The sequence below is a fragment of the Neovison vison genome, chromosome 2 (genome assembly GCF_020171115.1).
Source record: "Neovison vison isolate M4711 chromosome 2, ASM_NN_V1, whole genome shotgun sequence".
In the NCBI taxonomy this organism is placed as follows: Eukaryota; Metazoa; Chordata; class Mammalia; order Carnivora; family Mustelidae; genus Neogale; species Neogale vison.
Window position 1 is genome coordinate 214,145,840 of NC_058092.1, and position 27,899 is coordinate 214,173,738.

The 27,899-nt window shown below is 60.1% G+C and overlaps 3 protein-coding genes across 15 annotated transcripts; 2 read left to right on the top strand and 1 right to left on the bottom strand.

The window, feature by feature from the left end:
- Positions 1 to 235: 235 nt before the first annotated feature.
- On the top strand, positions 236 to 8,279 carry NFKB2 (nuclear factor kappa B subunit 2). The gene is made up of 23 exons (XM_044240391.1): positions 236 to 320; positions 1,670 to 1,763; positions 2,036 to 2,117; positions 2,226 to 2,266; positions 2,526 to 2,624; positions 2,704 to 2,855; positions 3,084 to 3,190; positions 3,291 to 3,449; positions 3,741 to 3,845; positions 4,193 to 4,278; positions 4,373 to 4,511; positions 4,739 to 4,867; positions 5,007 to 5,216; positions 5,296 to 5,437; positions 5,827 to 5,941; positions 6,032 to 6,245; positions 6,412 to 6,581; positions 6,705 to 6,807; positions 6,935 to 7,086; positions 7,203 to 7,272; positions 7,484 to 7,656; positions 7,782 to 7,893; positions 7,997 to 8,279. The coding sequence occupies exons 2-23, from the start codon at positions 1,743 to 1,745 to the stop codon at positions 8,116 to 8,118; spliced, it is 2,703 nt and encodes a 900-aa protein (XP_044096326.1). The 5' UTR covers positions 236 to 320; positions 1,670 to 1,742; the 3' UTR covers positions 8,119 to 8,279.
- Positions 8,280 to 8,365: 86 nt separating this feature from the next.
- PSD (pleckstrin and Sec7 domain containing) lies at positions 8,366 to 26,060 on the bottom strand. 12 transcript variants are annotated; one of them, XM_044240380.1, is made up of 18 exons: positions 24,753 to 26,060; positions 23,369 to 23,427; positions 21,413 to 22,149; positions 21,028 to 21,130; positions 20,173 to 20,536; positions 19,020 to 19,460; positions 17,673 to 17,867; positions 17,428 to 17,508; positions 17,106 to 17,218; positions 16,577 to 16,635; positions 16,381 to 16,470; positions 12,382 to 12,425; positions 10,826 to 11,016; positions 10,671 to 10,741; positions 10,407 to 10,564; positions 10,090 to 10,234; positions 9,660 to 9,803; positions 8,366 to 9,188 (listed from the first exon to the last, which is right to left on the bottom strand). In XM_044240380.1, exons 3-18 carry the CDS (start codon positions 22,064 to 22,066, stop codon positions 8,958 to 8,960), a joined length of 3,084 nt encoding a protein of 1,027 aa, XP_044096315.1. In that variant the 5' UTR covers positions 22,067 to 22,149; positions 23,369 to 23,427; positions 24,753 to 26,060; the 3' UTR covers positions 8,366 to 8,957. The 12 variants fall into 12 exon arrangements, with proteins under 12 accessions (XP_044096315.1, XP_044096324.1, XP_044096314.1 ...); XM_044240389.1 differs by lacking the exon at positions 24,753 to 26,060 and adding an exon at positions 24,335 to 24,743 and having other exon boundaries at positions 21,413 to 21,659; XM_044240379.1 differs by lacking the exon at positions 23,369 to 23,427.
- Positions 25,817 to 27,872, top strand: FBXL15 (F-box and leucine rich repeat protein 15). Of its 2 annotated transcripts, XM_044240393.1 has the most exons (4): positions 25,817 to 25,880; positions 26,053 to 26,206; positions 26,537 to 27,042; positions 27,541 to 27,872. In XM_044240393.1, exons 1-4 carry the CDS (start codon positions 25,828 to 25,830, stop codon positions 27,728 to 27,730), a joined length of 903 nt encoding a protein of 300 aa, XP_044096328.1. In that variant the 5' UTR covers positions 25,817 to 25,827; the 3' UTR covers positions 27,731 to 27,872. The 2 variants fall into 2 exon arrangements, with proteins under 2 accessions (XP_044096328.1, XP_044096327.1); XM_044240392.1 differs by having other exon boundaries at positions 26,053 to 27,042.
- Positions 27,873 to 27,899: the final 27 nt, after the last annotated feature.

Consider the following 27,899-nt stretch of genomic DNA (forward strand, 5'->3'; position numbering starts at 1 on the left):
CTCGGGCAGGTCCCTCTGCTAGAGCTCGAGCTTTAGCTGACCGTCATCCTACCTCCCCGCTCTCCTGCGGGAGATAATAGTTCCCCTCCAAGGGGCGCGCCCGCGTCGCTCCGGATTGGCTGCACGAGTCCGGAGTTAAACTTTCAGCCAGTGAAAAAGGTTACAGCGCGTGACGCACGGAAACGTCACGGGAATTCCCCCCTCCCGGGGGTGGAAAAGGGGCTTTCCCGGCTGGAGCCCTGGTGGCAGTGGAGCAGTGTCGGGACCCGTCCGAGGTGGGTCGGGCCGGGAGCGAAGCCGGAACCGGAGCCGCCGCCGCGGTGAGTGGCCGGGTCCAGACCCTTGAGTGGCCGGGACACGGGGAAGGGCGGGAGGAGGGCCCTTAACTGACCGACTCCCAGGGCTGGAGAGCGGCTATGCACACACACACACACACACACACACAAACACACACACACACGACGCACAGTAACAAGACACACGGATACCCATCGACGTCCTTGTACTAAAAAACCCAAACAACAAAAAAACACCCGGACCCATACGTGCACCTACGCGTATACTAGCGGTCGCACAGCATTGTTCCTGTACTCAGACTCGCACACACGTACACGCAAACATGCTCACCCGTGCAAGGTACCTGGACCCATACCCTTCACGCACAAACTCAGATATGCTCACCTGTGTGCTTATATATCAAGACACGCTCAGATACGTCCACGCTGAGAAGTTGAAGGACGCTCACCTGTGCACAGCCTTGCTCACCGGCACACGCATATTGACACCACACGTACACAACATTCACGCAAGCACAGGGGACGACACACTATACCTGCGATAGAAACACGCACTAGAGACACACACAGCTATGGGATTGGGGCAGGGGACATGGACACCGCCCCGGAGCAGGGGCGGTGTTGGAATCCAAAGACCGTTGAGATGTTTCGGGGAGCGGGAACAGAAGAGTCCATCCCAAGAAGGAGACACCCTTCTTTCCCCCGCCCCACGGCCCCAGAGTTCGTTCTCGGGTCAGAACCCCGGGGCCCCCCACTGGGAAGAGCCCCCGCCTACAGGCCTTCGGAAAGGAGGCCTTCCTACTGCAGGAATGTCCCCCCAAAAGCCCCCGGGTGAATCAGCCGTGGCCTCCCTCGGGGTAGAAAATCCCAAGGTTGCTCCAGGGAGGGGAAGGGGGCGGGAGGCGGGCCTGGCCCTAGACTGAAAGCGTCCGCCAGGTTTGAAAGACCCTGCAGTCCCCGGAGCCTGCCCCGATGTGTGGACGGGGTCCCAACCGGCAGGGGCGCTTCCCTGGGTCTGGTTGCCCCTCTGCCCGCAGAGAGGCTACTAAGACCTCAGAGGCCAGCTACCACCTCGCACCCCTCCCGCCTCGGGGGCGTGGCCAGTGGCGTCATTTCCAGGCCCGCCCCCTCCGGCCCCGCCTCCCCCTGGTATTTTCGGGACTTTCCTAAGCTGTTCTAACTTTCCTGCCGCTTCCCGGGCCCAGCCCAGCTCAGCTCCGGATCTCGCTCTCCACCGGATCTCCCCTGCCACACCCGGACGGGTGGCTGGAAGAGATCAGACCCTCCCCCAAATCTGGGTCCCTCTCGCCCCCCCCAACTCCTGTCCTGATCTCTCCCTCCCCCCGCCACTCCCCCCCCACCCCCCACCCAAGGCGGGCGCCTGAAACTCTGGGAAACGGAACCGGGCCGGAGCCACCCGACAAGAGCCAGGCCTAGTCCAGAGACATGGAAAGTTGCTACGACCCAGTGAGTCACGCCTCCTGGCTGTAAAGCCGGCCGGCTGCCCCCACGTCTGTCTGTCTGCCCGTCTGTCGGCGTCCCCTCTGCTCCCCTACACCTGTAATGCTCTCTGATTATCTCAACCCACTGGTCAGTCTGTCTGCCTGTCTGCAAACTTCTTCCAGCAGGAGCTTTTTTATGGGCCTGAGGAGGAAAGGGAGCAGTTACTCAGGGCTGGGAAGTGGAGGGCTCTGGGGTGGCTCAGAATCTGTTGTGACTGCGGTCTGTCTCCAAACCAGGCTCTGGATGGCATGATCGAATATGATGACTTCAAATTCGACCCGTCCATTGTGGAGCCGAAGGAGCCAGCCCCAGAGACAGGTAGGTTCCTTATGTTTCCTTGTCTTAGAGGGGGGAGGGAGGAGCATGTGTCTCTGGTTTGGGGACGGGCTCAGAAATCCTGGCTCAGCAAGGCCCCTCTGTCCCCAGCTGATGGTCCTTACCTGGTGATAGTGGAACAGCCTAAGCAGGTGAGTGAACAGAGGGATGGTGTGGGGTGACTTCAGCTTTAGGGACAAGTGGGGTAGCGGTAGTTGGGTGGCCATGGAAGGGTCACTGATCACAGAGGCCACTTCAGGTTGGAATGGTTGGCTGCTGCTAAGCCCAGTGGTGGTGTGGTTCAGGAGATACTGCCAACTGTTGTGGTCACTGCTGGCTGGGAGTGTGGCTGGCTTGGGGAGAAGGGGGGTCTCTCTTGTTCACAATGTCATTCTGCCCCGGGACATTCAGCGAGGCTTCCGATTTCGATATGGCTGTGAAGGCCCCTCCCATGGAGGATTGCCAGGTGCCTCCAGTGAGAAGGGCCGGAAGACTTACCCCACAGTCAAGGTGAGTCAAGGTGGTGATGGAGGGTGGGCCAATGGACGGTGTGTTCAGGGGCATTACTGACAGCCCTCACCCCTCCCAGATCTGTAACTACGAGGGACCAGCCAAGATTGAGGTGGACCTGGTAACACACAGTGACCCGCCTCGTGCTCATGCCCACAGCCTGGTGGGCAAGCAATGCTCGGAGCTGGGGGTCTGCGCCGTGTCTGTGGGGCCCAAGGACATGACTGCCCAGTAGGTGCTCCCCTCGTTGCCTGCCAGCCCTAGGTCCAAGCCCACTTCTGTGAGCTTAACATCTGACCAAGGCGGGGAGAGAGGTTGGGCCCAGAACCCAAGGTTCCAAGTAAAAACGGGGAAAGCTTCCTGGAGGAAGTAGGGCTGAGTTGAGCCCTGGCATCGGGGAGGGTGCCTCAGGAGGAAAGAACTGCCTGCAAAGCTTCCGACTGCCCCTCCCCCCCCCAGATTTAACAACCTGGGCGTTCTGCATGTTACCAAGAAGAACATGATGGAGATCATGATACAAAAACTTCAGAGGCAGCGACTCCGCTCTAGGCCCCAGGGCCTTACTGGTACGGAGGGAGGAGGGGTCATGGGAGGTGACCATGGAAGGAGTAGAAGAGGAGGAAGAGGGCAGGGATCATGTGTATGTCCACCATGCCCACTGCCCAGAGGCTGAGCGGCGGGAGCTGGAGCAGGAGGCCAAGGAGCTGAAGAAGGTGATGGACCTGAGCATTGTGAGGCTGCGCTTTTCCGCCTTCCTTCGAGCCAGCGATGGCTCCTTCTCGCTGCCCCTGAAGCCTGTTATTTCCCAGCCCATCCATGACAGCAGTGAGTATCCTGATCATCTGGGTTGCCAGGCCAAGGTGCTAGAGGGAGCATGGGGGCAGTCTCAATCTGTGGAGTCAGACAGGCCCAACTTTGAACTGGCCCCACCACATATGAGCTGAGGAATCTTGAGCAAGTCATTTCCCAGGTATGGCTTCCATCTTGGGTAAATGAAGATACTAGCAAGTCCTGTATTTCTTGTGGGTGTTCAAATAATAATACAAAGCACCTGGCTCCATAAATGGAGCCATGGCTATTATGTCATCTCAAGTAATTGAAATCCCACCGCTACAGAGTCTCCTGGGGCCTCAAACCTGAAGATTTCTCGAATGGACAAGACAGCTGGCTCTGTGCGGGGTGGAGATGAGGTCTACCTGCTTTGTGACAAGGTGCAGAAAGGTAAGGCTGGGGCGCCTGGGTGGCTCAGTGGGTTAAGCCGCTGCCTTTGGCTCAGGTCATGATCTCAGGGTCCTGGGATCGAGTCCCACATCGGGCTCTCTGCTCAGCAGGGAGCCTGCTTCCTCCTCTCTCTCTCTCTCTGCCTGCCTCTCTGCCTACTTGTGATCTCTCTCTGTCAAATAAATAAAATAAAATATTAAAAAAAAAAAAAAAAGAAAGGTAAGGCTGGAGCCCAGGCTGGGAGCTAGGGCCACTTCATATCAAGATGGGGAGCCAGGGCAGCTCTAGGACAAAAGGCCCTGGAGATTCTACTAGAAGCTATGGCCGAGCTTCAACTTTCCCTATAGATGACATTGAAGTTCGGTTCTACGAGGATGATGAGAACGGATGGCAGGCCTTTGGGGATTTCTCTCCCACAGATGTTCATAAACAGGTACCCTAGGGCCAGGGCCAGGGCCTGGGGTGGGGAGGGCACTGAACTAGGCCAAGACCTCAATAACACCTTATGTCCTCCAACCCCCTGCCAGTATGCCATTGTGTTCCGGACACCCCCCTATCACAAGATGAAGATTGAGCGTCCTGTAACCGTGTTCCTGCAGCTGAAACGCAAGCGGGGCGGGGATGTGTCCGACTCCAAACAGTTCACCTATTACCCTCTGGTGGAAGGTGGAGCTGGGCTGAGGGGTTGGGGGGAGCCCTGGGCTGGACTGTCCCGGAACTAGATCAGGGGACCCGTGAGTCAAGTCAGGAGTGGGGAAGGTCCCAAGAAGATGTGGTCCTAGGAGACACCCTGAGGGCTTTTGGTGGGAGGGCCAGGACCAAACTCAGGATAGAGCTCTTGAAGCATGGTGCATAAGTTGGGGTTTTAACATCTGTTTTCCCTCTGGCCCCAGACAAGGAGGAGGTGCAGCGGAAACGGAGGAAAGCCTTGCCTACCTTCTCACAGCCCTTCGGGGGTGGCTCCCACATGGGTGGAGGCTCTGGGGGCTCGGCTGGGGGTTATGGAGGAGCTGGAGGAGGAGGTGAGGGGCTGCTGGTAGCGGGAAGGGGGAGGGAGGAGGGAGGAGGGAGGATGGGTAAGAAGGAGAGAAGTTGGGGGGTTAGAAATCTGGGAGAGTCCTGGCTGGTGCCTCCTACCCACAGCCCGGCCTGTATCTGCAGGTGGCAGTCTCGGCTTTTTCCCCTCCTCCTTGGCCTACAGCCCCTACCCGTCGGGCTCGGCCCCGATGGGCTGCTACCCCGGAGGCGGGGGCGGGGCGCAGATGGCCGCCGAGGCACCCCGCGTGGCTGCTGTGGAGGAAGCAGCGGAACCGAGCGCGTCCCCCCTGACCCCCCACCGCGAACCGCAGGCCCCGGACCTGCTGCAGCGAGGTACAGCCTCTTGAATCCGGGCGGTCGGGACGCTGCGGGTGGGGACCGAGCCCGTGCCGACGGCCCCTGTCACCCGCAGCCCGGGAGTACAACGCGCGCCTGTTCGGCCTGGCGCAGCGCAGCGCCCGAGCCCTGCTCGACTACGGCGTCACCGCGGACGCGCGCGCCCTGCTGGCAGGACAGCGCCACCTGCTGACCGCTCAGGACGAGAACGGAGACACGTAGGTGGGCGGGCGGCCGGCCGGGCAGCAGAGGGACTTGGAGCGCGAAGGAAAGTTGTGGGGTGCGGGACGGAGAAGGAAGTTGCAAGGAGCCAGGGCTGTAGAGTCGGACGGACCCGGTTCCAAGTCCGGCCTCGCTATGTACTAGCTGTGCTCAAGGTACTTGATCTGTCCCCACTTCAGTTCTGTTGGCTGTTGAGAGAGCACCATAGTACTGACATACTGCTCACGGTGCTCAGAAGGACTAAGTTCGGGTGCAGTGATGGCCCTGGAGACGTTTGAGTTCCACAAGCCCCAGTGACAGATCCTGGAGGCAGTGGGATTTTGAGGGTAGAGGATGCTGAGTGGCTGGGCTCCCTAAGCCGCAGTCTCATGCTCACATTCCTCAGGCCACTGCACCTCGCCATCATCCATGGGCAGACCAGTGTCATAGAGCAAATAGCCCACGTCATCTACCATGCCCGGCATCTCGGTGTTGTCAACCTCACCAATCACCTGCACCAGGTGAGGGGCACCTAGGATGAGGGGGCAGGAGTTGTAAGGCAGGTGGGCCAAGGCTGGGGGTGGACCTGGCTCATTCTGCCTTGTCCCCAGACACCACTGCACCTGGCAGTGATCACCGGGCAGACGAGCGTGGTGAGCTTCCTGCTGCAGGTGGGCGCAGACCCAGCCCTGCTGGACCGGCATGGAGACTCCGCGGTGCACCTGGCTCTGCGGGCGGGGGCCAGTGCCCCTGACCTGCTTCGTACCCTGCTGCACAGTGGGGTTCCCGCCATGCACCAGCTGTTGCACATGCCGGACTTCGAGGGTGAGTTCATCACCTCCTCTGGACTAGGGGGAGGCTGGGCAGGGGCAAAGGTGTGGACCAGGGAGGGTGCATGGTGAGTGCCTGGTGTGAATGCGAGGTGTTGATGTCAGCTGGTCAGGGGGCTACGTTGGGGTCGCAGCCGTGGGCTGAGTGTCTGTGTCCCTAGGTCTGTACCCAATACACCTGGCAGTCCACGCCCGAAGCCCCGAGTGTCTGGATCTCTTGGTCGACAGCGGGGCTGAAGTAGAGGCTGCAGAACGGCAGGGGGGCCGGACAGCCCTGCATCTAGCCACAGAGATGGAGGAGCTGGGGTTGGTCACACATCTGGTCACCAAGGTGGGACTGAGGATTGGTGAGGAGGCGGGGCCAAGGATTGTGGAACCAGGGATGGTGAAGATGCAGGGAAAGGGGAGGCCAGACAGTGGATGCTGGGATCAACCACTCCCTTGCATCCCACAGCTCCGTGCCAACGTGAATGCCCGCACCTTTGCCGGAAACACACCCCTACACCTGGCAGCTGGATTGGGATCCCCCACCCTCACCCGCCTCCTCCTGAAGGCTGGTGAGTCTCATCCTTGGGGCCTATGAACAGGGCTGGTGGGGAGGAAAAGGAGTGCCTCCCAGTCCCCCCTTTGCAGTTCTCAAAGTGGGCTCCCCTTGTACCTCCTCACAACTACCTCCCTCCCCAGGGGCTGATATCCTCGCAGAGAATGAAGAGCCCCTGTGCCCACTGCCTTCGCCCCCCACCTCTGGTAGTGACTCAGATTCTGAGGGACCTGAGAGAGACACCCGAGGCAGCTTCCGGGGCCACACACCTCTTGACCTCACTCGTAGCACCAAGGTGAGGCTAGCCTGGAACAGGAGGCCCCAGGGAATGGGGTACCTGGTGGGCTTACGGCTGGTGCCCGGACTTGAGGCCTGGGGTGGGAGGTTGTCAAACTGAGGCTGTCTCCCCAGGTGAAGACCTTGCTGCTAAATGCTGCTCAGGATGCCACGGCACCCCCCCTCACGCCGCCCAGCCCTGCAGGTGAGAACTCTTCCCCTGGGGCAGACTGCAGGCCCCTGCTCATGGAGGTCCCTTCTTTAGAACCTCTAAAGCAGGACTCCCTTGCTCCCTTCCTGTTGCCACGCACTGCCCTGGTACCAACTGCCTCACCTGTCAGACTCCCTGGAGAGCAAGGTGCCTGCCTGGGCCTGTCTCTGGGCCTACCAGATACAGCTGCATGTGTCCCTATCAGGGCCAGAGCCACCACTTGAGGATACAGCCTTACAGAACCTGGAGCATCTGCTAGATGGGCCAGGAGCCCAGGGCAGCTGGGCAGAACTGGCAGAGCGGCTGGGGCTGCGCAGTCTGGTGGACACATACCGGAAGACCGCCTCACCCAGCGGCAGCCTCCTGCGCAGTTACAAGGTCAGCTGGTCCCCATCCCCTGCTCCGAGCCTGGCTTCTTTGCCCTGTCTCAGATCTCAGGGGCTCCCTTGGCCCCAGGGCTCCTGATCCTACATTCCAATCTCCTGCCTCTTCCTTCTCCCCAGCTGGCTGGTGGGGACTTGGCAGGCCTGCTGGGCGCCCTATCTGACATGGGCCTGGAGGAAGGAGTGAGGCTGCTGCGGGGCCCTGAGGCCCGAGATAAGCTGCCCAGCACAGGTAAAGGGGTCCTACCTGGAACACAGATCCGGGCCTGGAGGGTGAGAGGCCTAAGACCTTAAACTTTTCCCTGTCGCCTTCCCTGTGCCCATTCGCCTAGCAGAGGTGAAGGAGGACAGTGCATACGGGAGCCAGTCGGTGGAACAGGAGGCAGAGAAGCTGGGCTCACCGCCTGAGCCACCAGGAGGGCTCTGCCATGGGCACCCCCAGCCTCAGGTGCACTGAACTGCTGCCCACCCACCAGCCCCTCCCCGGGCCCCTCTGTACAGCACCCCTGCCTATTCCAGTTCTTATTTAACACCCCGTGCCCACCGCCTCCGTTGGGGCAAATAAAGGATTCACATGGGAAAGGGAGAGGGCACGGCCCCCTCCCTAACTTATGGCAACCCCTGATGTGACTCTCGTCCCTGGAACCAGCTGCCTGCTCCGGCCCCAAGCCAGGTACTGGAGAGAGGAGAAGGAGGCCCAGCCAGCAAGTCCAGAGCAGTTTTAATGGGAGGGGAGGCTGTACAAAGGGCAGGGCCCACTGAAGGAGGGAAAGCAAGGCCATGCTGTCCCCAGACTCTGTAGGGGGCCTAGGCATGGATACCCTTCCTCCGCCTCTGGAAGGAGAGAGGGTGAGCCTCAGGGAGGAAGGAGGGAAAACCAGCTCAGCCCCAATTCCTGGCCTCTATCTGAGCCAGGCCCCAGGATGGAGGGGGATTGCTGGTGTCGGGTGGGGGTGGTCTCAGCAGAAAGCAGAAACGTCAGGCCTCCCCCGCCGCCAAAAAAAAAAAAAGAAAAAGCATCAAAAGTCCAAGGGGCCCTGGCCCCTCCCACCCCAGCCCCCCGCCCCGTACGAAAAAGTGCAAAACATTATCACAAAATGGGGGTCTCAGAGGGGCCCCTAACCTAGGCTCCCGAGGCCCAGGCCCTAGCCCTGCCCTGCCCCGGACACCGCGTCCGGCGCGGTCGGGCCCTGGGCCGAGGGGCCCTGGCGGGTGGCCCGAGGCCGGCCCGGGCTCAGGCGGGGCTGTCATGCAGGTGCCCAGTGGGCGCTGACCCCCCACGCTCCTACCCCTAGCTCAGAGCTTCCACCGCCCACTGCTTGCCCCTGTGCGAGGCTCTGAGCCGGGACCCTGAGCCCTGGGCTGGCTGGAGGGGTTGGCCTGCGGGGAGGAACTGGAGTGAGCTGGGGGGAGGCCGTCCTCCGAGCTCCCGGCCTGGGCCAGTGCCGCCTCCACCGCATCCAGCTCTTCGCTGCCCGCCTTCAGCTTGACCCGAAGCAGCGCCGCGTACGTGCCATAGCGGGATTTCTGAGGTAGAGGGGCAGGCGCTGTGAGCCTGCTCTCCATCCTCTGCCCATCTCACCCCCCACCTGCAGACAAAAGCTAGGAGACAGCAGGTTTCTGTCCACCTCTGGTGCCCCAGAGCCCCCACTGTGACATGATCCCCTGGTAAGCTGGTGACCCTCTGCGGGCACTCTTGCTGCGTAGTGTAACCGCTGATACTTCCTGAGCCTAGACTAGAGCTGGGGAAAGTGAGCCCCTGAGCGCTTGGCAGACCCCATCTCACTTCATTACCCTAGTGGGTAGAGAATGGCATCCCCTGGCCCACAGAAGAGGAAATAGGCCTAGAGGGCTTAAGCAACCTGCCCCAGGTCACCCAGCTGGTCCCCCTGTCCTAGAGCCCGAGCCCTTAACCATTATCCTGAGCCTGTATGTGGAAAAGAGAGGTCCCACTGGCGGACAAAGGAGCCACAGAGGCACCGGGGCAGGGAGGTTCACCTCAAACTCCAGGTATGCCTCCTTCTGCCGCTGCTCCTCCGCCTCCTTGCCCCGGGCCTTCCTGCCCAGCTGCGCAGCCCGGTGCTCTCGCAACTCACTTGCCATGGCCTTCAGCTTGGCCTCGTGGGTCCGCACCTGCTCCTCCTAGGGCCGAGGGAATGTAGTCAGGGTCGCTCTAGTACATATAATGCCTTTGTGTGTGTGTTTTAAAAAAGGTGCCCCATCCTTTGGATGAGCAAAGCACAGTTGTCTAGGTTAACACCTAGGCAAGCGGAATGGAACTGGATTCCAGTCTTCACTCGCCCCCCCCCATGGCCAGTGTCCCGGTGTGGCAGACATCTACGTAATTGCCTATGGCAGCCCTAAGTGCAGTCAGCTGGGCCTGCCCCACTCCATCCCACTGGGGATGGGCGGATGGAGCTGGGGGTACCTGGGAGAGGCGGGTGGCAGCACTGGGCAGCAGAGGGCGGCTGAACTTCCTCTGGGAGCTGACAGCAGCTGGGAAGGGGGGTGCAGAGAACATGGCAGCCACCACATTGATGCGAGTGACCCAGGACTGCATCTGCTCCAGGCTCCTGCGGAGACAACATGGCCACTTAAGACCCGGGCCCAGGACTTGTGTCCCAGGATGCCTGTCCTGGCTCAGGGTGTGGCCTGGGAAGAAGTGAGGAAATCCGGGGAGAAGGGAGGGGAGCAAGGTGGGAGTGGGACAGAGGGGTCCGGGATGGGCAGGAGGAGGGCACTCACGGGGCCTGAAAGAGGAAGACCCGCCAGTCTGCTGTGCGCAGGTAGAAGACGTGGGGCCTCTTGCTGTAGTCGCTGGCACGCGTGGCCAGTGCATGGTGGATGCTGATGGCATTCTTTAGCTCTGCCTCTGATAGGGCCTTCCCGGGCTGGTACTCCTCCTGCGGGGGTGCCCGTCTTGTCCTGGCCATGGTCCCGCCCAGCCTGGCCCAGCCCACCCACACTCCCGAGCCAGCTCCGCCCCAACCCCTTGGGCTGGCCCCGCACCTTCTGCAGGTAGAGGATCATGCCCTTGAGGATCCCGTGGAAGCTCTTCCAGCCCCGCTTGCCCCGAGGTGCTGGGGGAAAGGAAGACAGGTCAGGGGGCCTGAGACAGGCCCCCTCCCCTCCATCCCCCAGACCCGCCCCACCCAGCCACGTACTCTTCCTGCAGTCAGGGTCTGCGTGCACCTTTCGCACCAGGGCCCCATGCTTGTAGACTGCAGCCCCGGGCTCAGGAGTCAGGTCCAGGAAAGGGCTGGAGCCGCTGCCACTGCCCCCGCTGACCCTCTTGATGACCTTGGGGTTGGGGTCGGCCAACTCAGACAGAGAGCGTCTCAGCTCCTCCTCGTCTCTGCAGGTGTGATCACCTCAAAGGGGGCTGGCCTTGCAGCCACAACCCCCCCTCAGTCCTAGCCTCTGCCCCCTCCCCAGGAAAGTGCCCCCTTGTCTGTGGAGGGAGTAGGGGAATGGCCCCCCCTCACAGGCTGTGGCTACCCTCAACCCGAGGTTCCCTGTGTCTCCCACCTCAGATCAGATCTCCCCACAGGTAGCTGTGGCCCCCTGCTCAGATGAGAATTCCTCCAAGTAGCATATCTTCTCACTTAGGTTAGAGCTCCCAGGGATAGGGCCATGACTGGTCCTTCATCTCCATCCTTTCTGTTTCTACATATGCACACACACACCAATCCTCACCCCCTTCTTCACTAGGGCAGACACAGCTCTGACACAGTAGTCTCAACCACACCCAGCAGCACGCTTGCTAAATGTTGGCAGAAGTAACTTCCTAGTGATCACCTAGTATCTCTTGGTCAGCAGGCCTTGCTAGATAACATCTAAACAATCGAGTTCTACCCTGTCACTCTGCTGATGAAAAACCTGCAGTAGCTCCCTATTGCCTCCCACAAAGAGCCCATGCTCCAACCCCGCCAACGCTGCCTTTTCCTCCTAACACTCTCCAGCCAGCCAGGCCTGCCTCCTCTTGGTCTCCCCACCCCACGGCCCACACTCATTTCAGCCACCACATATTTGCCTCCCAAATGTCAACTTCCCTCTCCCCAAATGCTTCCCCTCCTTCAAGGTTTGCCTGAAACCCCAGTCTGCACCCCAGTCCTGAGCTCTGCCTCCTCCAAGGCCATCTCTCCTGCAGACTGGGAGCTCCCATGACAGCCTCTCCGCAGACAGCAGCAAGTATGAGTGATCTACTGGCTTCCTATATGAGGCTCTCCCCCTCAGACTGGGGGCCCTGAGGCTAAATCTGGACCTCTTCCCTTAGTCTGGACTCCTCTAAGACTTACTCTGAGTTTCTTTCCACTGAGGCTGCCAAGAGTAGACAGTGTGGTCCCCTGTTCTAGGACACTCTGCATTCTCTAGGACCCGAGGGGGCTCTATCTACCTCTAGAGACTTCTGCTTTCCCACTTGGCTTGCCAAGGGACCTTCCCTTTTTGTTTCAGCACTCCTCCTCCCAGGCCCGCTAACAGTGGCCACCCACCCCAGCCTAGCTTGTCATAACAACCCAGCTGAAGAAAAGACACAGATCCCCAAGTCCAGGCGGCCATCTCCAAACAAGGCAGTGAGGCTGCCTCAGTGCCTGTCATGGCCTCACCCGCCTCCCCTACCCCACACCCAGCCTGGACTCCCAGAGCCTGCTTCAGCACTCCTCTCCGGCAGCCCCTTCCCCACCCCCAAGCTCCCTCACCACACAGCCCCAGGACTCACATGGCCCACTGCAGCTTTTCATTCTTGATGGAGCTGTACAAGGCCTGGGAGGGGAGGAACAAATCAGGCAGGTATGGGTCACTCATGGGGAAGGTAAACCATGTATCCCAATGCCAGAGCTCAGAGCCCACCCTCCTAAGTCAGGGTAGGAGACAACAGGGACCAGGGTGTGATGACCAAGAACAGAGGCTCTGAAAACAGAGTATTAAGACACAGTACTATGTCACTTTCGATGCAGGACTCTGGGCAAGTATCCATGGGGGAGAACAAACGTAGTAACAGGTGTGTAACGTAGAGCAGGCAGTTGGCACAGGGCACCCAGGCACACGGCTGACGCACAGTAAATGGCAGCTGCTGTTATTATCTTTGCTGTTGCTACTGTGAGGGGTCATCCCGCCCAGATCCTGGGTGGGAGAAGCACAGTGCTGGAAGGAATAGACAAGAGCATCCCAAGAAACTCTCCTTCCCCCAGTCCTGTGCCTTGGCCCATTTCCATAGGATAAACCCACACAGAACATATGGGGAAACTGAGGCCCAGCAACAGGGATTCACCCCATCACTTCCCTCTCTAGCTATCGGAGAACACATTCTCACGGCTCCTCAACCCGGGGCAAGCTGAGCACTTCCTCCAGCCCAGACAGCCCCAGCAAGTCTAATGCCAGGGTGAGTGAGCCCCTTCCCCATCACACCCTTCTTGTTACTGGGGACTGAACACTAAAAGGCAGAAGTTACAGCTTCCAAACCCTGCACACCCCAAGCTCCCTGTCAACTCTGAACCAGTCACTTCTCCTCTGTACAGCTGTCATGGGGGCACTGTGGGGGTCTTGCGGTAGTAGGGTAGAGAATGGGCTCCAGGAGTTACAGCGGGGACCCCTCTTCTTGGGAGTGGCCTGCAGCATGGGTCCACTGCAGCACCTCCCACTGTGGGGGCGATTCCACCAGCCTGTCTGTGAGTGGGTGTGTCTCCAGCATGTGCGTGTTGGGCTAAGCGTGTGGCGTGTGATGCTGCCTGCGTGATCTGGGTGCAGTAGTGACGTCGGTGCCTTCCCTGTGATGGGATACAGCCCCCCACCCCACCAACAACATACCATAGTCACTGGCTCTCTCACTGCCCACTGTCACACTCAGCCACAAGGCTAGCCCAGCAGCCCACCTGTGCACCTCCTGTTCAGGGTGGATACATCCCACAACCTCCACCCCCTACACAGAACAACCCAGCTTTATGCACACCCCCAGCCCAAGCCTGACCGAGCCCCTACACTAAACCCCCACTCTCCAACTCTGGGCCAGGAGGTTGAAGTGGCCACCCAGATCCGACCTGTCTCCAGTCCTCCAGTTCACCCCCGGCCCCTGAGAGGACCCCCTTTCGCCCACAACCACGACTTCCTTCCAAAGTCCTAAATCCTGTTGGTGAGCTCCACGTCATGCTCCCAGCCAGAAGACCCAAAGACCCTTTGGTTTGAGATGCCCACCTTAATCCGCCCGTCTCTGCCCTTCCCCCTCCAGTCCATGCCCACTCCTGGCTACCCATGGGCTCTGTCCCCACTGGGCTCGGCCCCCCTCAGTCCGCCCCATGCCACCTGGGCTCGAGCCCCCTTCGGAGCCTCCCTCACACCGCCCCCTCAGCCACGCCGCCCTCCAACAACACCATCGGCAGCCCCCCCCCCCCAGCCTGGCGTGGGCCGCGGCCCCAACGCCCTCACCGCCTTCTTCTTCTTGCGGCTCTGCAGGCGGCTGACCACCAGGTCGGTGTAGAGCACGGGCTTGAGACTGCGCGAGCGCTGCGGCCAGCCGTAGCACAGGGTCTCCGCGCCGCGGTGGGTGCGCCCGTAGCGCACAGAGCACAGCGAGCGCGAGCGCAGCCGCCCAGCGCTGCTGTGGATGCTGTTGACGCCGATCATGCTGGCCCGGCCCGCACGCCGCGGCCCCCGGCCATGCCCCCGCCCGCCCTCGGCCCGGACGGCCCGGACGGCCCGCGGACGGCTTCCCCGACAGCCGGCGCGAGCGGCCCGGCCCGGCCCGAGCCCGGCCCGGCTCCCACCGACGCACGGAGCGCACGGCGGCGGCGGCGCTGTGGGCTCTGCGGCTCGGCGCGAGCGGGAGGGGGCCGCCGACGGGGAGGGAGGGCGAGGGTTGGGGGCGGGGACGGCGCAAAATGGAGGCGTCCGACCGCGCAGGGGCCCGGGCGCGCCGCCGCCATGGGGGCGGGGACTCAGGGGCCCGCGGGGCCGGTGACGGGAGGTGCGCGGCGCCGCGGGCGGTGGCGAGGGCGCCGGGAGCCCCCCGCGCGCCGCCGGGCCTGCGTCTACGAAGGTGGGCAAAGGGTCTGCAGCTGCCTCGGAGCTCGTCAGGGTAGGGGCACCAGGGGCGGAGGAGGTCGGAACGCGTTCCGTGGGCCCCTTCTCCCCGCCCCGAACCAGGACAGGCCACGCAGGAGGGGCGGTGCAGAATGGAGGCAGCCATGGAATTGAAGCCGTCTCAACCAACTCGCCCAACCAAAGACAGCTCAAACGCCCGAGGCTACACCCCAACTCACGTACACACACTCCAGTTTACAGACATACACTCCAACTAGCCAAATCATCAATCCACACTCACCCCCAATTCACAGACACTGCAAATTCAGATGCACACATCAGAATTTAGTCTTTAACTCCTACAACTCCTGCTCATGCGAGCACCTGGGTGGCTCAGTCCGTTAAGCCGCTGCCTTTGGCTTCGGTCGTGATCTCAGGACGTGGGGACTGACCCCCAAAGCCCCACCCACATCAGGGCTCCCTGCTCAGCGGGGAGCCTGCTTCTCCCTGCACCCCATGTCTGCTGCCCCTGCTTGTGCTTGCTGTCCCCTGCCCTTGTCAAATAAGTAAAATCTTTAAAAAACAAACCAAACAATCCCTGCTCACGGATTCACGTCATAAATCAGAGAGCCAATCTGTAGATATACAACCTAATATACAGAAACACCCAACGTACAGCCCCACACAGACACACTCTAAATCGTAGGCCGTTAAAGCACATACCCAAAGCCAAACCACCTGATTTGCCAACTCCCTAAAGCATATATATGTATGTATATATACATATGAATATATATATGCAACCCAAACATACACCCCAACTCTTCTGATACTCCAAACTCACAATGAACGCCCCCCACTTGGATACATTCCCAAATTCAGAAACCCAGCATACCCCAAGCTCACAGACGGACCCAAGGACACTCCTGTGCAGTCACATGTATGTGATGGCCCAGAGACCCATTTGCCAACCCTTGAGGTTTTAAATGAGTCCAGGCCTCCCTTCATGAAACCCATGGAGCAGGGAAAGGATTGAACATGCAGGGCCGGCCAGGACACCTCTCCTCCTCCCATGCATACCAGTCCCTGTGGGCTAAATCCCTCAAGGGCTGGCATGTAGGAGCAGGGGCTGGCGATGAGTGAATCAGAAAAGAAGTGTTTAGTCCCAGCTTGAATATAACTGGCTCTGAGACCTTGGAAAAGCCTTTGTCAACCTCTTGGGCCCTCTATCTCCAGCTCCCTCCAACACAGCAGTACCTGCCCTGCCTTTGTGGTCATATATCCTGGGGCAAGGGGTGGAGGGGGAGGAGGCAAACAGTGAACCTGTGTGTCCCCATCCCCATGCTGAGACCCCTCCCATGCTCAGTGAACCCTGGAGGAGGGGAACCTAAGGAAAATGCAAGGTCCCAGGCCGCCTCATCACAGGCTTTCAAGAGCTTTCTTCCCGCCCTCCCCACTTCCCGCTCTGCGAACAGCCAAGACTGCACGCTAGCGCTCATGTTCCGGGGGAGCCTGCCGTGTTGGGGTTGGGGGAGAGGGCAGTCCCCAAGCTGAGTCGCGAGAAAGCCCAGGCTTCAGCAGCAGAAGCTGGGGGCCCCTCACCTCATCAACCTCCACGCTGACAAGTCCCCATCCCTCCCACCAGCAACCTCTACCCCCTCCCATCCCCCTTTGTGTCTACCCCCCCAGCCCCTCCCCCCACCTTGAGCAGCTCCCTGGGGAAGTCTCCGCCTTCATTGAGGCCCTCCAGGTTTCCGATGAAGTCTCCGCAGGTCATGCGCTTCCCAATGTTCTAAGTGAGGGCATAGAGGCCTGTGAGGGGGACCGTGGGCCCCAGACCTTGAAGTCTCTGGACGCGGTCTGTTTTCTGGGCTCCCTTCCACTAGCCCCCCACTCACATGGCCGTGGAGATCGGTGTTGAGTAGCATGAGGGCGCAGGTCAGCGTGTGCGCACCGTCTAAGGGAGAGTCGACATTTAGCATCAGCCACTTCCCACGCATCCTTCCCACAGCTATCTTCCCCAGCCTTCCAGTTTATCTCCTGCCCTCTTTGGCCCATAATCACACTTTTGTCAACCCTGAACCCCACAGTGAACCCCACCTCCTCCTGCCAAAGCCCTTTCTTCTCTAGCAGATTCCCCAAAAGGGACCTTCTCCCCAGCACCCACATGCCTCTGCGAGTGTGCAGGGCGCACAAGCCAGTGGGACCCCTCAGCGTTATGCAGCCCCGTGCCACCAAATCACATTGTATGTGGACAGTTCCACATTCATGAAGCCACGTCACCACTGCACACACGCATGCTCACATGCCTGCAAGCTTGTGCAGGCATTCACTCCAACATACACACGCTCACGCTCCCACACACACACACTGTGCCCATCTGCCTTGGTGACCCTCTGGGAAAGCCCTGCCCTCTGCCTTCCTCACCCTCTGAGGACAGGGCTCCGGGATTGCACTGGAAGTATCTCTGGGAGAAGTGGGCCAGCACGCGCTCCCGTTCTTGGGTCTCACCCATTAATGCCAGCTCCTTCAGAAACACCCTGGGGAGGGGGGAAGAAGGAGCATGTCACCCCTACCCAAGGTCCCCTAATCAGGCAGCCCCATCTTTTGGCTATGCCCAGCCAGCCTGGGAAGTATGACATCAGGGCAGCTTGGAAGGGAGGCCCAGGGGCACAGAGGAGGTACAATGGAGGCCCTGCACACCAGGCCTGGAGAGTGGGGGGCTGCCCTCAATAGGCTTAACACCCACCTGAGAGCTTGGTCCAGACTCATGCCCGTGAAGACAAAGAACTTGAGGTACTCGCCAGCCACAAGTTTGCTGAAGTCATTGCTGTGGGCAGGGCAGACAGACAGGTGGAGTCTCAAGGGAAAGGGTCAAGGGGCCAAGTGGGGTTACCTACAGACTTGGGGCCATTAGATAGAAAGGATAAGGAGGTGCTGCCCACAAGATGCATTCCCCCCTGCCCCATGCTCACTCCCAACCAGTGACTTTACTTCTTGCCCAGGTGCCGGGCCACATCGGCCTTCCTGAAGCCGTCTAGTCGGTACAGCCTCTTAGCTAGGCGCTGCGCGGCCTCCAGGTCTGCTTTTTGCCCATTGGACAAGGTGTCTGTGCTTCCCAGGGCCAGCCGTTCCGTGCTGTCCAGCTCTGAGTCCGAGTCAGACACCAGCTGGCTCAGTGGTGGCTCACTGCCGGGGTAGAACACCAGCTCAGAGGTGGGGCTGTCACTCTGGGGCCATTCAGATCCTTCCTCTGCCTCCAAACCCAGAAGGCAGAGAGGGGCAGTTGGAGACATGGGGAAGGCAGTTTTCTCTCCTCCGGAGGACACTGTACAGTTTCCCTCTATCAGCTGATTCCATCTTTACCATCTCTCTGTAGAAGTCCTACATCAAATTTAACTCCTATTCATCCTTCTGCTGTGGGAATTTTGTCTGCTTCTCCTAAGTTCCCTATGGAGTTCGCTGTTAGGCACAGATTTCCCATCTCCACTTTGGCCCTACTGAGAACGTAGTCCTCTATCTCTGAGGATATGGGCAAAGGTGGGATACAGACAGGAACAGTGGAGAGTCAAACAAGGATTTGAGGGCAGCAAGGACACCTTCCCACTCCTATGTCTTTCTTCTTCTGCCCTCTCAAAAGGCAGAGGAGCTTCCTCCTTGGTTCTTCTCTTCTACCCACAAAGAGGCTCTGGTGTAGAGGGGAATGGGGGTCAACGTGCACCCCATTCATCCCGTCTCCTCCTCCCCTTCCCTTCCCGCCATCCCAGCTGCTCTACTAGCAAAGCCACCTGTCACCCCAGAGACAGAGGCCGGAAACTCCTGGTTGCTAGGCAACCCTGTCTCCCTGGCCACCCCCTCCTGTTGCCATGGCTTCCGTGGCTGAGAGGGTAGCTGGCAGAGGGAGAGCAGAAAGGTTAGACTGGTGAAAGGACTTCCTGGAGAAGGGTGAGAGGCTCCTGCCTGGAGAGGGGAAGCGATAGGGGAGGGAGGCAATGGGATAGGCTGGTAGTTGCATCTTTGTGAGAAGCCTCCAGGCTGGGTGGGGTAAGGTCACAAGAATTTCAAGCATGTTAGAGGCTCCATACGGGGAAGGAAGGGCCTTCCTAGAAAGAAAGGAGGGTGTTCTCTGAGGACTCTTCAATTCTGAATCATGGTTTTTCAAGTCACTGTATCTGAGACCAAGGGAGCCCCTCCCTTGGAAGTAGTCCTTCAAACAGAAAAACAGATGTCTGCATCCCCTTGCTACTCTATCAGGGGTCAAGAACCTAAACTACATCTTTGCACTCTCAGGCTCTTTCCCTTGGAGCAGCACAGCTCTGACGAACCAAAGGAATCACTCACCTGCCCAGGGGTGCTGCCCCCAGCCCAAAGCTGTCCTCTGAGCGGCAGGGACTAGCAGGCTCCCTCCCTGGGGCCTGCTTGGCTCCAGCCTCTGCCTCCTCTTCCTCCCCTCTCTGTGTCCAAGGCCCATCAGCGGCGGAGCTGGTACCAGAATCTGGCTCAAGAGGTGCAAGTGGGGCGGGAGCAGGTGGGTCAGGCCGGGGGGCAGGGGGCTGGGGAGGCAGCTCAAAGGTGAAGAAGGGGCTCTGGGTTGGGCCCGGTGAGGCGAGGGCCTCCAGTGAGGCAAGGCTGGTGTAGGAGGTGCCCTTGGCTCGGTGTGACTCCAAGATGGCTTCAAACACGCAACTGAAAGAGTCAGGCCCATCAGCCGAGGGGCTGGTCCCGGGTAGAAAGGGCACAGGCGACTTGAGAGGCCCAGGATGAGGCATCCGGGTGCCTGGCCTGCAGGGGCAGGGAGAGTCTCTGATCAGTGGCCAAAAGGACAGCTCTTCGGTGGCATTCATTGAATTCTCATACGACTCTGTGAAGGGGATTATCACCTCCTTTTCACAGGCCCCCAGCCCTCTAAAAAAGCCACCTGCGTAGGGAATCCCCACTACGGGTTCACCAAGCTACTTAGTGCCCCGGGGGCACCCCAGCCTTACCCGTCCCCAGCACCCAATCCCTTCCTTCTCTTCCTCCCTGCTAATCTCCCTTTCTCCTCCTTCTCCCTGATCCTCTCCCCTCCTGCCATCCCATTTCTATTTCTGGCAACATCTTAGGAGAAGAAGACGAGGCTCCAAGCTGCAGTGGGGTGTGAGACAGAGAGGAAAGCCCCCACACTCCCCACTCTCCTGCCAGGATCTAGGTTCTGTATTGATGCTCCCACGCCCCCAGGCTTGATTCTGACCCCTGACCTCTCACTCTACCTCTTGTTCTTTCTCCTCTGTCCTGGCTGCTCCCTACCCTATGGGCTCTTGCTGACACACACCCACCCGCTACATCCCCAGCATTCTGGCAGGCCTGGGGCCTCTGTTGAGAATCTCCTGCTACTAGCTTGGCCCTGATCCTCCCAGGCCCGCCCTCATCTCCATTCCAGTTCCTCTGATCCCAGCTCTGCCCCTGGGCCAGCTCTGAGGAGCAAGCCATGTCCCTTTCCCACTCCCGCACTCACCGGGCCCCCTCCGAGGCCTCAAACACCTCGTCGTCCACTTCCTCTTCCCCACCTGCCTCATCCTCGTCGTCCTCATTTCCACTGCCCAGGCTGGGACAAGGGCCAAGGCATGGACTGGGACGTGGGGCAGGTGGGCGGGCAGTGCTGTGCGGGCCCTCGGAGCTAGGCTGACTCTCGATGGCCGAGTCAGCCTCCTCCCGCTCAGCCAGCACCTCATCGATGTCCGTCTCGCGGTAGCACCTCAGGGGCACCGTGTCCAGGTCCGTCTCGGAGTACTTGGCTGCTCGCCCCACAGCCACCCCAGAGCCCTGCCCGGAGCCCACCCCAAGTGGAGATGGGGGGGCCTGCTCTGGGGGCTTAGCACCTGCAGTATGCATAGGCATCCTGGTCAAGAGGGTATCCTGGTCAGCTCCCTGTCTAGATTCTGGTCTAGGAAGGAGCTCTTTCCCGCTGTCTCATATCGGCAGGAAGTTCTTTCACTACCTAGCCACCATTCTTCCTGCTACAAACTCAGCTGTTCCTGGTGCCAGTGAAGCTCATTTCAGATCAAGTTCTTGTCAAATAACTTTGAGAGGCCTGAGGGAGAGCAGCTTCTTTCCTACTTCATGGAATGACCCTTGATATCCTGCCATCCCTTCTCTCCGCAATCTAGCTTCCTCGAGGGGCCCAACCCAGCCAGGATCCCCAGACCCTCCCTCATAACACAGATGGAAAGTTGGAGGCCTGGAGAGGCATTAGCTAACTCCTGAGCCCAGGAAAGGACTGGGGGGAGGTTTAAAGGAAGTCTCCCCACCACGCCTCTGCTGCTGTGGAGAGGGCCCTGCCTGGTTTCCCTGGTCTTATCCAGGATCTTACCTGAGCCTGGGGGGTCCAGGGAGCCATAGAAGAATTCCCATTTGGCTCGAGCAATTTTCTGGGCATGAGAGGAGACTTCCCGGGGGGAGGACCAGGTGTCTCCCTAAGCCAAGGAGGAAGAGATAGACACGACCACCCGATAAAGCCACATGACCAAGACACAAGAACATAGGACAGAAACACAGAAAGAAAAACACACAGGGACACATAAAGAGGTGCCAAAGCACAGGGACAAACATGGAGGGCAAGAAAGAGACTGATTTAGGACAGATGGAAGAATTCAGAGTGAACAGCTGATGGGTCCCCAAACTGCCAAGGGGCCAAGCCTTCCTTGCCCCTTTGCTGAGTCCCTGGGGCTTCAGGGAGTCCAAAGGAGGTCACATACCTGGTTCAGGAGTCCAGTGTCAGCAGGTCCTAGGAATAGCTTGGCCAGGTGCTCAGAGGGCCCCCCCAGCCCATTGGGGAGAGAGGAGTAAAGGCCATCTGCCCCAACCTGAGGTTGGGCTGGTGGCCCATGGATAAGGCCCTGGCTGCCAGGCAGAGCTGAGCCTCCTCCAGCAGGGAGTGGGTCTGATGTGGAGGCCTCTAGCCGCAACTTCCGGTTGGAGCCAGGCCCAAGGGCTGGGGTGGGCCTGGGAGGAGAGACCCCACCCAGGTCCCAGCTCCGACTCAAGCCTCCAGGAGCCGGTAGCCCATTTAGTGGCCTCACACTGGCCTTCTCCACAAAGCGGAATATGACCACAGAGCTCCGAGCCCCCGGTGGGGGCTGCCCAGTGGGTGAAGAGGATGCCCAGGGTGAGGGAGCAACACGGGGGGAGGGAGGGCCACGCAGGGGTGTACAGGGTGCTGTCACACGTCCCAGTTCCCGGCCCCGGGGACCTGGACCTGCCACCCGCCGTAGCAGGGAGCCCGTGCTGCCATACATGCTGGCTGGGGGGCTTTGTGGCACTGGGCCTTCGGGGAGCCAGCGGCGTGGGCATCGTGGTGGGGAGATGGCACAGTCGCCCTCCGAGCAGAAGCGCATGGCACCCTGGGCCATGCTGGGGCCGGGGGTCAGGCTGGGGGGGCAGGGATGGCGAGGCCAGGCGGGGAGTGAGGGGGCAGCATGCTCTTCGGACAGGCCTGCAAGAGAGGAAGGGGGAGCAGGGGTGAGCTGCAAGGAAGGTGGATGGGCAGGAGAGCAGAGACAGGGAGGGGAAAGCGGGATGGGCCATCTGAGAGCCAGGGGCCTAGCCCGTCCTGGGAATATGGTATTATTGATCCCACCCCTAGAAGTGATCAGGCCTCCTACTTGGGCTACTTCCATGGAGGCCTGAGGAAAAAAGAATTGTATCCCCAATAGGCCCCTGACTCCTTTCCTTCTGTCTGAGGGCCCTGAGCATCACCCTGGGAGGAGAAAGGAAGCTATTTCAGAAGTTGAGTGAGCTCAGAGTCCCCGTGGCATGTTGGAGCTACTTCTGGTAGAAGAGGGGGAAGGCTGGTACCCCACCCTCTGGAGGAGGAGTGTCAGCCAGTCATAACCATCTTACAGCCTTGGGTCCTCACCGTCTCTCTTACAGCAGCCCCTCACTGAGAGAGAACTCAGGCCTCTTAGAAGGAAAGCCAGGAAGATGGGGGGAGGGTGTTATATAGGGACTATGAGGGGCTGAGAGGCATACGGTGAAGGGAAGAACTAAGGCCCCTACTCCTAATACTGAATGGGAAAGGGACATTCTTGTTCTTCATACAGGTACACACACACACACACACATACACACGGACAAATAATGTCAGTACACACTTAAACATATTCATATTCATAGGCAATACCTCCTGCACACACAGACCCAGGCACACACACATACACACCCAAAGACACACCCTCATACACTCACAGTCATAACAAATATGCATGTAATGGAAAGGCACATGCTTATTTTACACACATACATTGTCATTAAACAAGAACACACAAAGAGACACCCAAATATACACACAGGGCCTCATTCTCCAAAGCACACAGACACAGGTGCATCAGACACTGAGACCTACTAGTCACAATCACACACAAATACAGATGCACCCTCACACGCATATTTAAGCAAGAACACACACCCTCTCCCCCAACCCCCACCATTCACCTGTCTCTGGGTGGGAAGGCTGCGCCAGACCCTGTCCCTCCTTCCCTCTTAAGGGAATGACAGATCTTGTCCAGCCCTTAAAGGGGTAAAGGTGCCTCTGATGGCAATGCAGGGTAGGGGCAGAGGTCAGGAGCAGCAACCCTGTCAGGCAGGTTTCTGAAGCTCAGTGTGGGCCCAGGGCATCCCAGTGCAGCTCCGACTGGAGCTGCCTCAGTACTCACCGCTGCTCGCCGGGAGCTGGGGCCGAGGAGAGGCGGGGAAGAGGCTGGGCCCAGCTCAGCTGTGAAGGCAGCGCGGCTCCCGCTTGCTCCCGTTGCTCCAGGCCCGCCTGCCTCTCAGTCCCTCCCCCTCCCCCCTACGCGCTGCTCAGGCAGAGCTAATCCCCCCACCCACCCCCCCGCCCTTTCCCGGCGCCCTGAGCCCCGGAGGCAGGCCCCCCTTCTCGATGCTAGGTCCCCGCTGGGCTCTCCCGCCAACCTGAGACCCGCCCCTGACGAGGGGGAGGATGTATGGAACCCCCGGTTCTGTTCCCAAGACCCTCACGTGCCCCACCCCAATCGTGTCTTGGTCCCTTTCCTCCACCGCCCCCTGAGCCACACGCCAGACCCAGCTGCACTCGCGTGTCCCGCTCCAGACCCCACGCGTGTCCCTAGGAGGTTGCCACATGACCTGTTACATGCCACACGCGCTCCCGCCCCCACGAGCACGCGGCCGCGCCAAGCACACCAGTATGGGTGTAGACCGGACCCGCCCCCTAAATCCAGGAGACCATCAACTTAAGGAAGAGAGATCTAGGAAACACTGCCTCAAGCCCTAAGGGGTTTTGCGTTTCGGACCCAGGAGACCCAACCCTGACCACTCGCCCAGGATGCAGCAGGAGGGATGTTAGTCAGACTTTAGAAAGAACTTCCTTGCTGCCTGAGTTAGGTGTCCTGCCTATCTGAGGGTAAAAGGTTAGACGGGATGATGCTGGGAGTGGAGGAAGTGGGGAGCAGGCAACCCTTGTGCCCTTGGCCAAGGTAGAAGGGGGCCCAGCTATTTTAGGAAAGCACTGCCAGAGTTACTATGGCAACTGCTCTCCTTGGGAACGCCAGGGCATGCAGGTGGTGACCTCGGAAGGAAGAAGGGGTCTGTTCTGGCAGTCAAGGGGCGCGAGGACGTGCGCGACGGGGGCGCGCGGGGCTCACCGCGGGGAGGGGCTGCGCGGGCTCCGCGTGGTGCTGAAGGGGACAGCGCCAGATTTGTCGCACTGCGCAGGCGCAGAGGCGCGAACAAAGCAGGGAGGAGGAGGAGGCGCGCGTCCCGAGGTGGTGCGCGCCTACAAGGCTCAACCTTAGCAGAGGTCGGTCCTCCCATCTACCCCTCCCTAAGCAGACTAAGGAAAAGGAAGCAAATCCCTCACCCAAGTTAACCCTCTTTGGTCCTTCCCCGCTGCTGGCTTCTCCCTTCTTGCTGCATTGGGGGGTGGGAGAGGGTTGAAGGGATTCTGGGAAAACTAGGACGCCTGAATTCTCCATCGCAACTTGCATGACCCTGGACAAGGCGCGTCCCCTCCAGGGCCTCGGTTCCATCTTTAAAATGGAGTAACAGCACAGAGCTGCTCACCTTGCAGAAGTGCTCGAAGCCCTGATGAAATAATGGATGGGAAGCAGTTTTCGTTATGCAGAGGGAGATGAAGCGGCTGCACGAAGGGAGAGCGCAGCCCTGCTAGGAGGCAGCTCTCGGCGACAGCAGTAGCCCTCAGCGTCCTTCACACCCTCCCCACCAATGGATGATGGGGAAAGCACTGCTCCTGCTCCGGGGGTTCCCCGGAGGGGACCCTGGAACCAGGAACTGCGGAGGCGATGAGACGGCGGCCCAAAGTCTGAGCCTAAAATTCTGGGACATCACTGCCCCAGGGCGGGTCGAGCCCCAAACCCCACCACTAAATCTCAGGTCAACCGAGAAGGGGTACTCCTGGTGGGCTGAGCTGAGCACTCATTCTTCTCAGGACTCTAGACCTCCTGAGGAAAAGATAGGGACCCAGCAGGAGAGATAATCCTTCTTAGCGCCCCCTATGTCTCTCCCCTGGAGGTGCAAATCCATTCCCAATCGTCTGGGAGTGGAAGGGGCTGGACAGCTCTGTACTACATAACTAACCAGGAATGAGAGGTTTGGGCAAGCTTGCTTGATGAAGGAAGAAAAAAATCTACCTTCGCCCATTCGATTCATTCAACAATTACCGGGCACCAACTATGTGCCAGACAGTAAAAGCCTGGATAGTTTCTCCCCATTTTTCCAAAGTCGCTAAACACGACCAGAGGGCAAAGAGTAGGCCCAGAACCTTGGAGTCTTGGCTCCGCCCCTTCTGCGTTTGGCTTTGCCTGCTCCTCCCATCACCACTTCACTCAGAGGCGGCCACTGGCCCAAGACGAAAAAAGACCCAGTCTCTGCTGCACCATCGCATTCTCCAGCTTCAGTTCTCAAGCCCTGTAGCCGCGAAGGCGAGGTCTGATGTAACACCTCCGGTCTGTTTCGCCCTCAGTTTCGAGATCCAACCGGAACGCTTTTAGATAGGATCCTCAGTGAGATCGCACTCGATTGAATCGGTCTGCCTCTACAGCCCAAGGAGGCGGGTTCGCCGAGGCAGCTCCAAGGCCAAAGCGAGAAGACCTTACTGCGCACGCGCAATAGGCAGCCGATGGAGCCACCGATGGAGCCGTCCGGAGGGGAGCAAGTGCCCGGAGCCGTCAGGTACCGAGCACCGGAGGGGCCGGGAAAGGGAAGAAGGACCTGGGGGAGAGGAGCTGAACTGGGCCGGGTCTGGGGGCCGCTCTTAGGAGCCGGGGCGCAGAAGCATAACGGAGGCGGACTCGCTGGTGACTGCGGCCCGGGGACGCCACTGCCAACGCCCCTTTACCCGCAGGCTCCTGGACCTGCCTTGGGAAGACGTGCTGCTCCCACACGTCCTGAGCCGGGTGCCGCTACGCCAGCTGCTCCGGTTGCAGCGCGTCAGCCGGGCCTTCCGGGCGCTAGTGCAGCTGCACCTGGCGGGGCTGCGCCGCTTCGACGCCGCTCAGGTGAGAGCCGGAGGCCAAAACCCCGCCCCGTCTGGGTACCGCCCCCGCCCCCGCCCCGCCTCCAGCCCAGCCCCCCAGCCTGTCTGTCTACCCTTGCGGACCCTCCGGGTCCTCCAAGAGTGCAGGGGAAGCGATCCACGCCGCGGGAAGTACTCTCAAAGGGCGAGGGCCGGGTGTCAACTCAGAAGGCGCTTGGGGTCTCTCCTGGGAGGGCAGGTGGCAAACCCCGAGGGCGGGTTGCTGACGGGAAAGAACTCTTCAGGGGCGGAGAAGCAGCGTCCGTCCCGCCCCCGGGACCCGCTGAGAGTCGAGGTGCCTCCCTGCCCGCAGGTGGGTCCGCAGATTCCGCGGGCCGCCTTGGCCTGGCTGCTGCGGGACGCTGAGGGGCTGCAGGAGCTGGCGCTGGCGCCGTGTCACGAATGGCTGTCGGACGAGGATCTGGTGCCTGTGCTGACGCGGAATCCGCAGCTGCGGAGCGTGGCGCTGGCCGGCTGCGGGCAACTGAGCCGCCGCGCGCTGGGGGCGCTGGCGGAGGGCTGCCCCCGCCTGCAGCGCCTTTCGCTCGCGCACTGTGACTGGGTAGATGGCCTGGCGCTGCGCGGCCTCGCCGACCGCTGTCCGGCCCTTGAGGAGCTGGATCTCACCGCCTGCCGTCAGCTCAAGGATGAGGCCATTGTATACCTGGCGCAGAGGCGCGGCGCGGGCCTCCGCAGCCTCTCGCTGGCAGTCAACGCCAATGTGGGGGACGCCGCGGTCCAGGAGTTGGCCCGGAACTGCCCGGAACTCAAGCACCTCGACCTAACCGGCTGCCTCCGCGTCGGAAGCGACGGCGTCAGGTGCCTGGGCTTGGGATCGGTGGGTTGGGAAGAGGACAGTCACTCACTTAGCCTCGGGTTAGGGGCGGGCTGTAGCTGTCGCAAGGCAGAACTGTGATGCTATTTTTCTGCTACCACGGCACCCCCATTCAGACCAGGAAAGGCTTCTAGGATTGCCTAGAGCATAGAGCCCATAGTTGAGAAAAAAACAAACTTTTTTGAACCAGTATTTACACGTTGGCAGATTGCACATAGTCAGGTTTCTAGCTTTTCTTCAACTAGGTGGGGAAATCTTGAAATCCTGGGCGGAGCCAAGGAGCAGTTTCCCCCTTTAAGAGACAGGAGGAAGTCTCGGGTTCCCTGGAGACTTTGAATGTATGACCCCACCCAGGCTCCCCTCCCTCGTTCATGGAGGGGGAAGAGTATGCTCTGAGTTTGAGGGAGACAGGGGCTTTGCTGGCTCCCCCACCGTGGGCGCAGCGGCTTCTGGCCCCCAGCCTCACCCGGCTCCTTCCCCAGGACGCTGGCCGAGTACTGCCCCGCGCTGCGCTCGCTGCGGGTGCGGCACTGCCACCATGTGGCCGAGCCCAGCCTGAGCCGCTTGCGGAAGCGCGGCGTGGACATCGACGTGGAGCCGCCGCTGCATCAGGCGCTGGTGCTGCTGCAGGACATGGCAGGCTTTGCACCCTTTGTCAACCTGCAGGTCTGACCTGTCTGCCGACGGGGCACAGCTGGACTGTGTGGCGGGGCCTGACTATGAACTGTAGGGAAACTGGACTGTGGGGGCCTCTGGTTAGAGGCAGATGCCCTGCCCCACTCTGGAGCTTCAAATAAAGAGATTTTTACCCCCACTTGCCTGCCGCTGCTGCCCTGTTGGA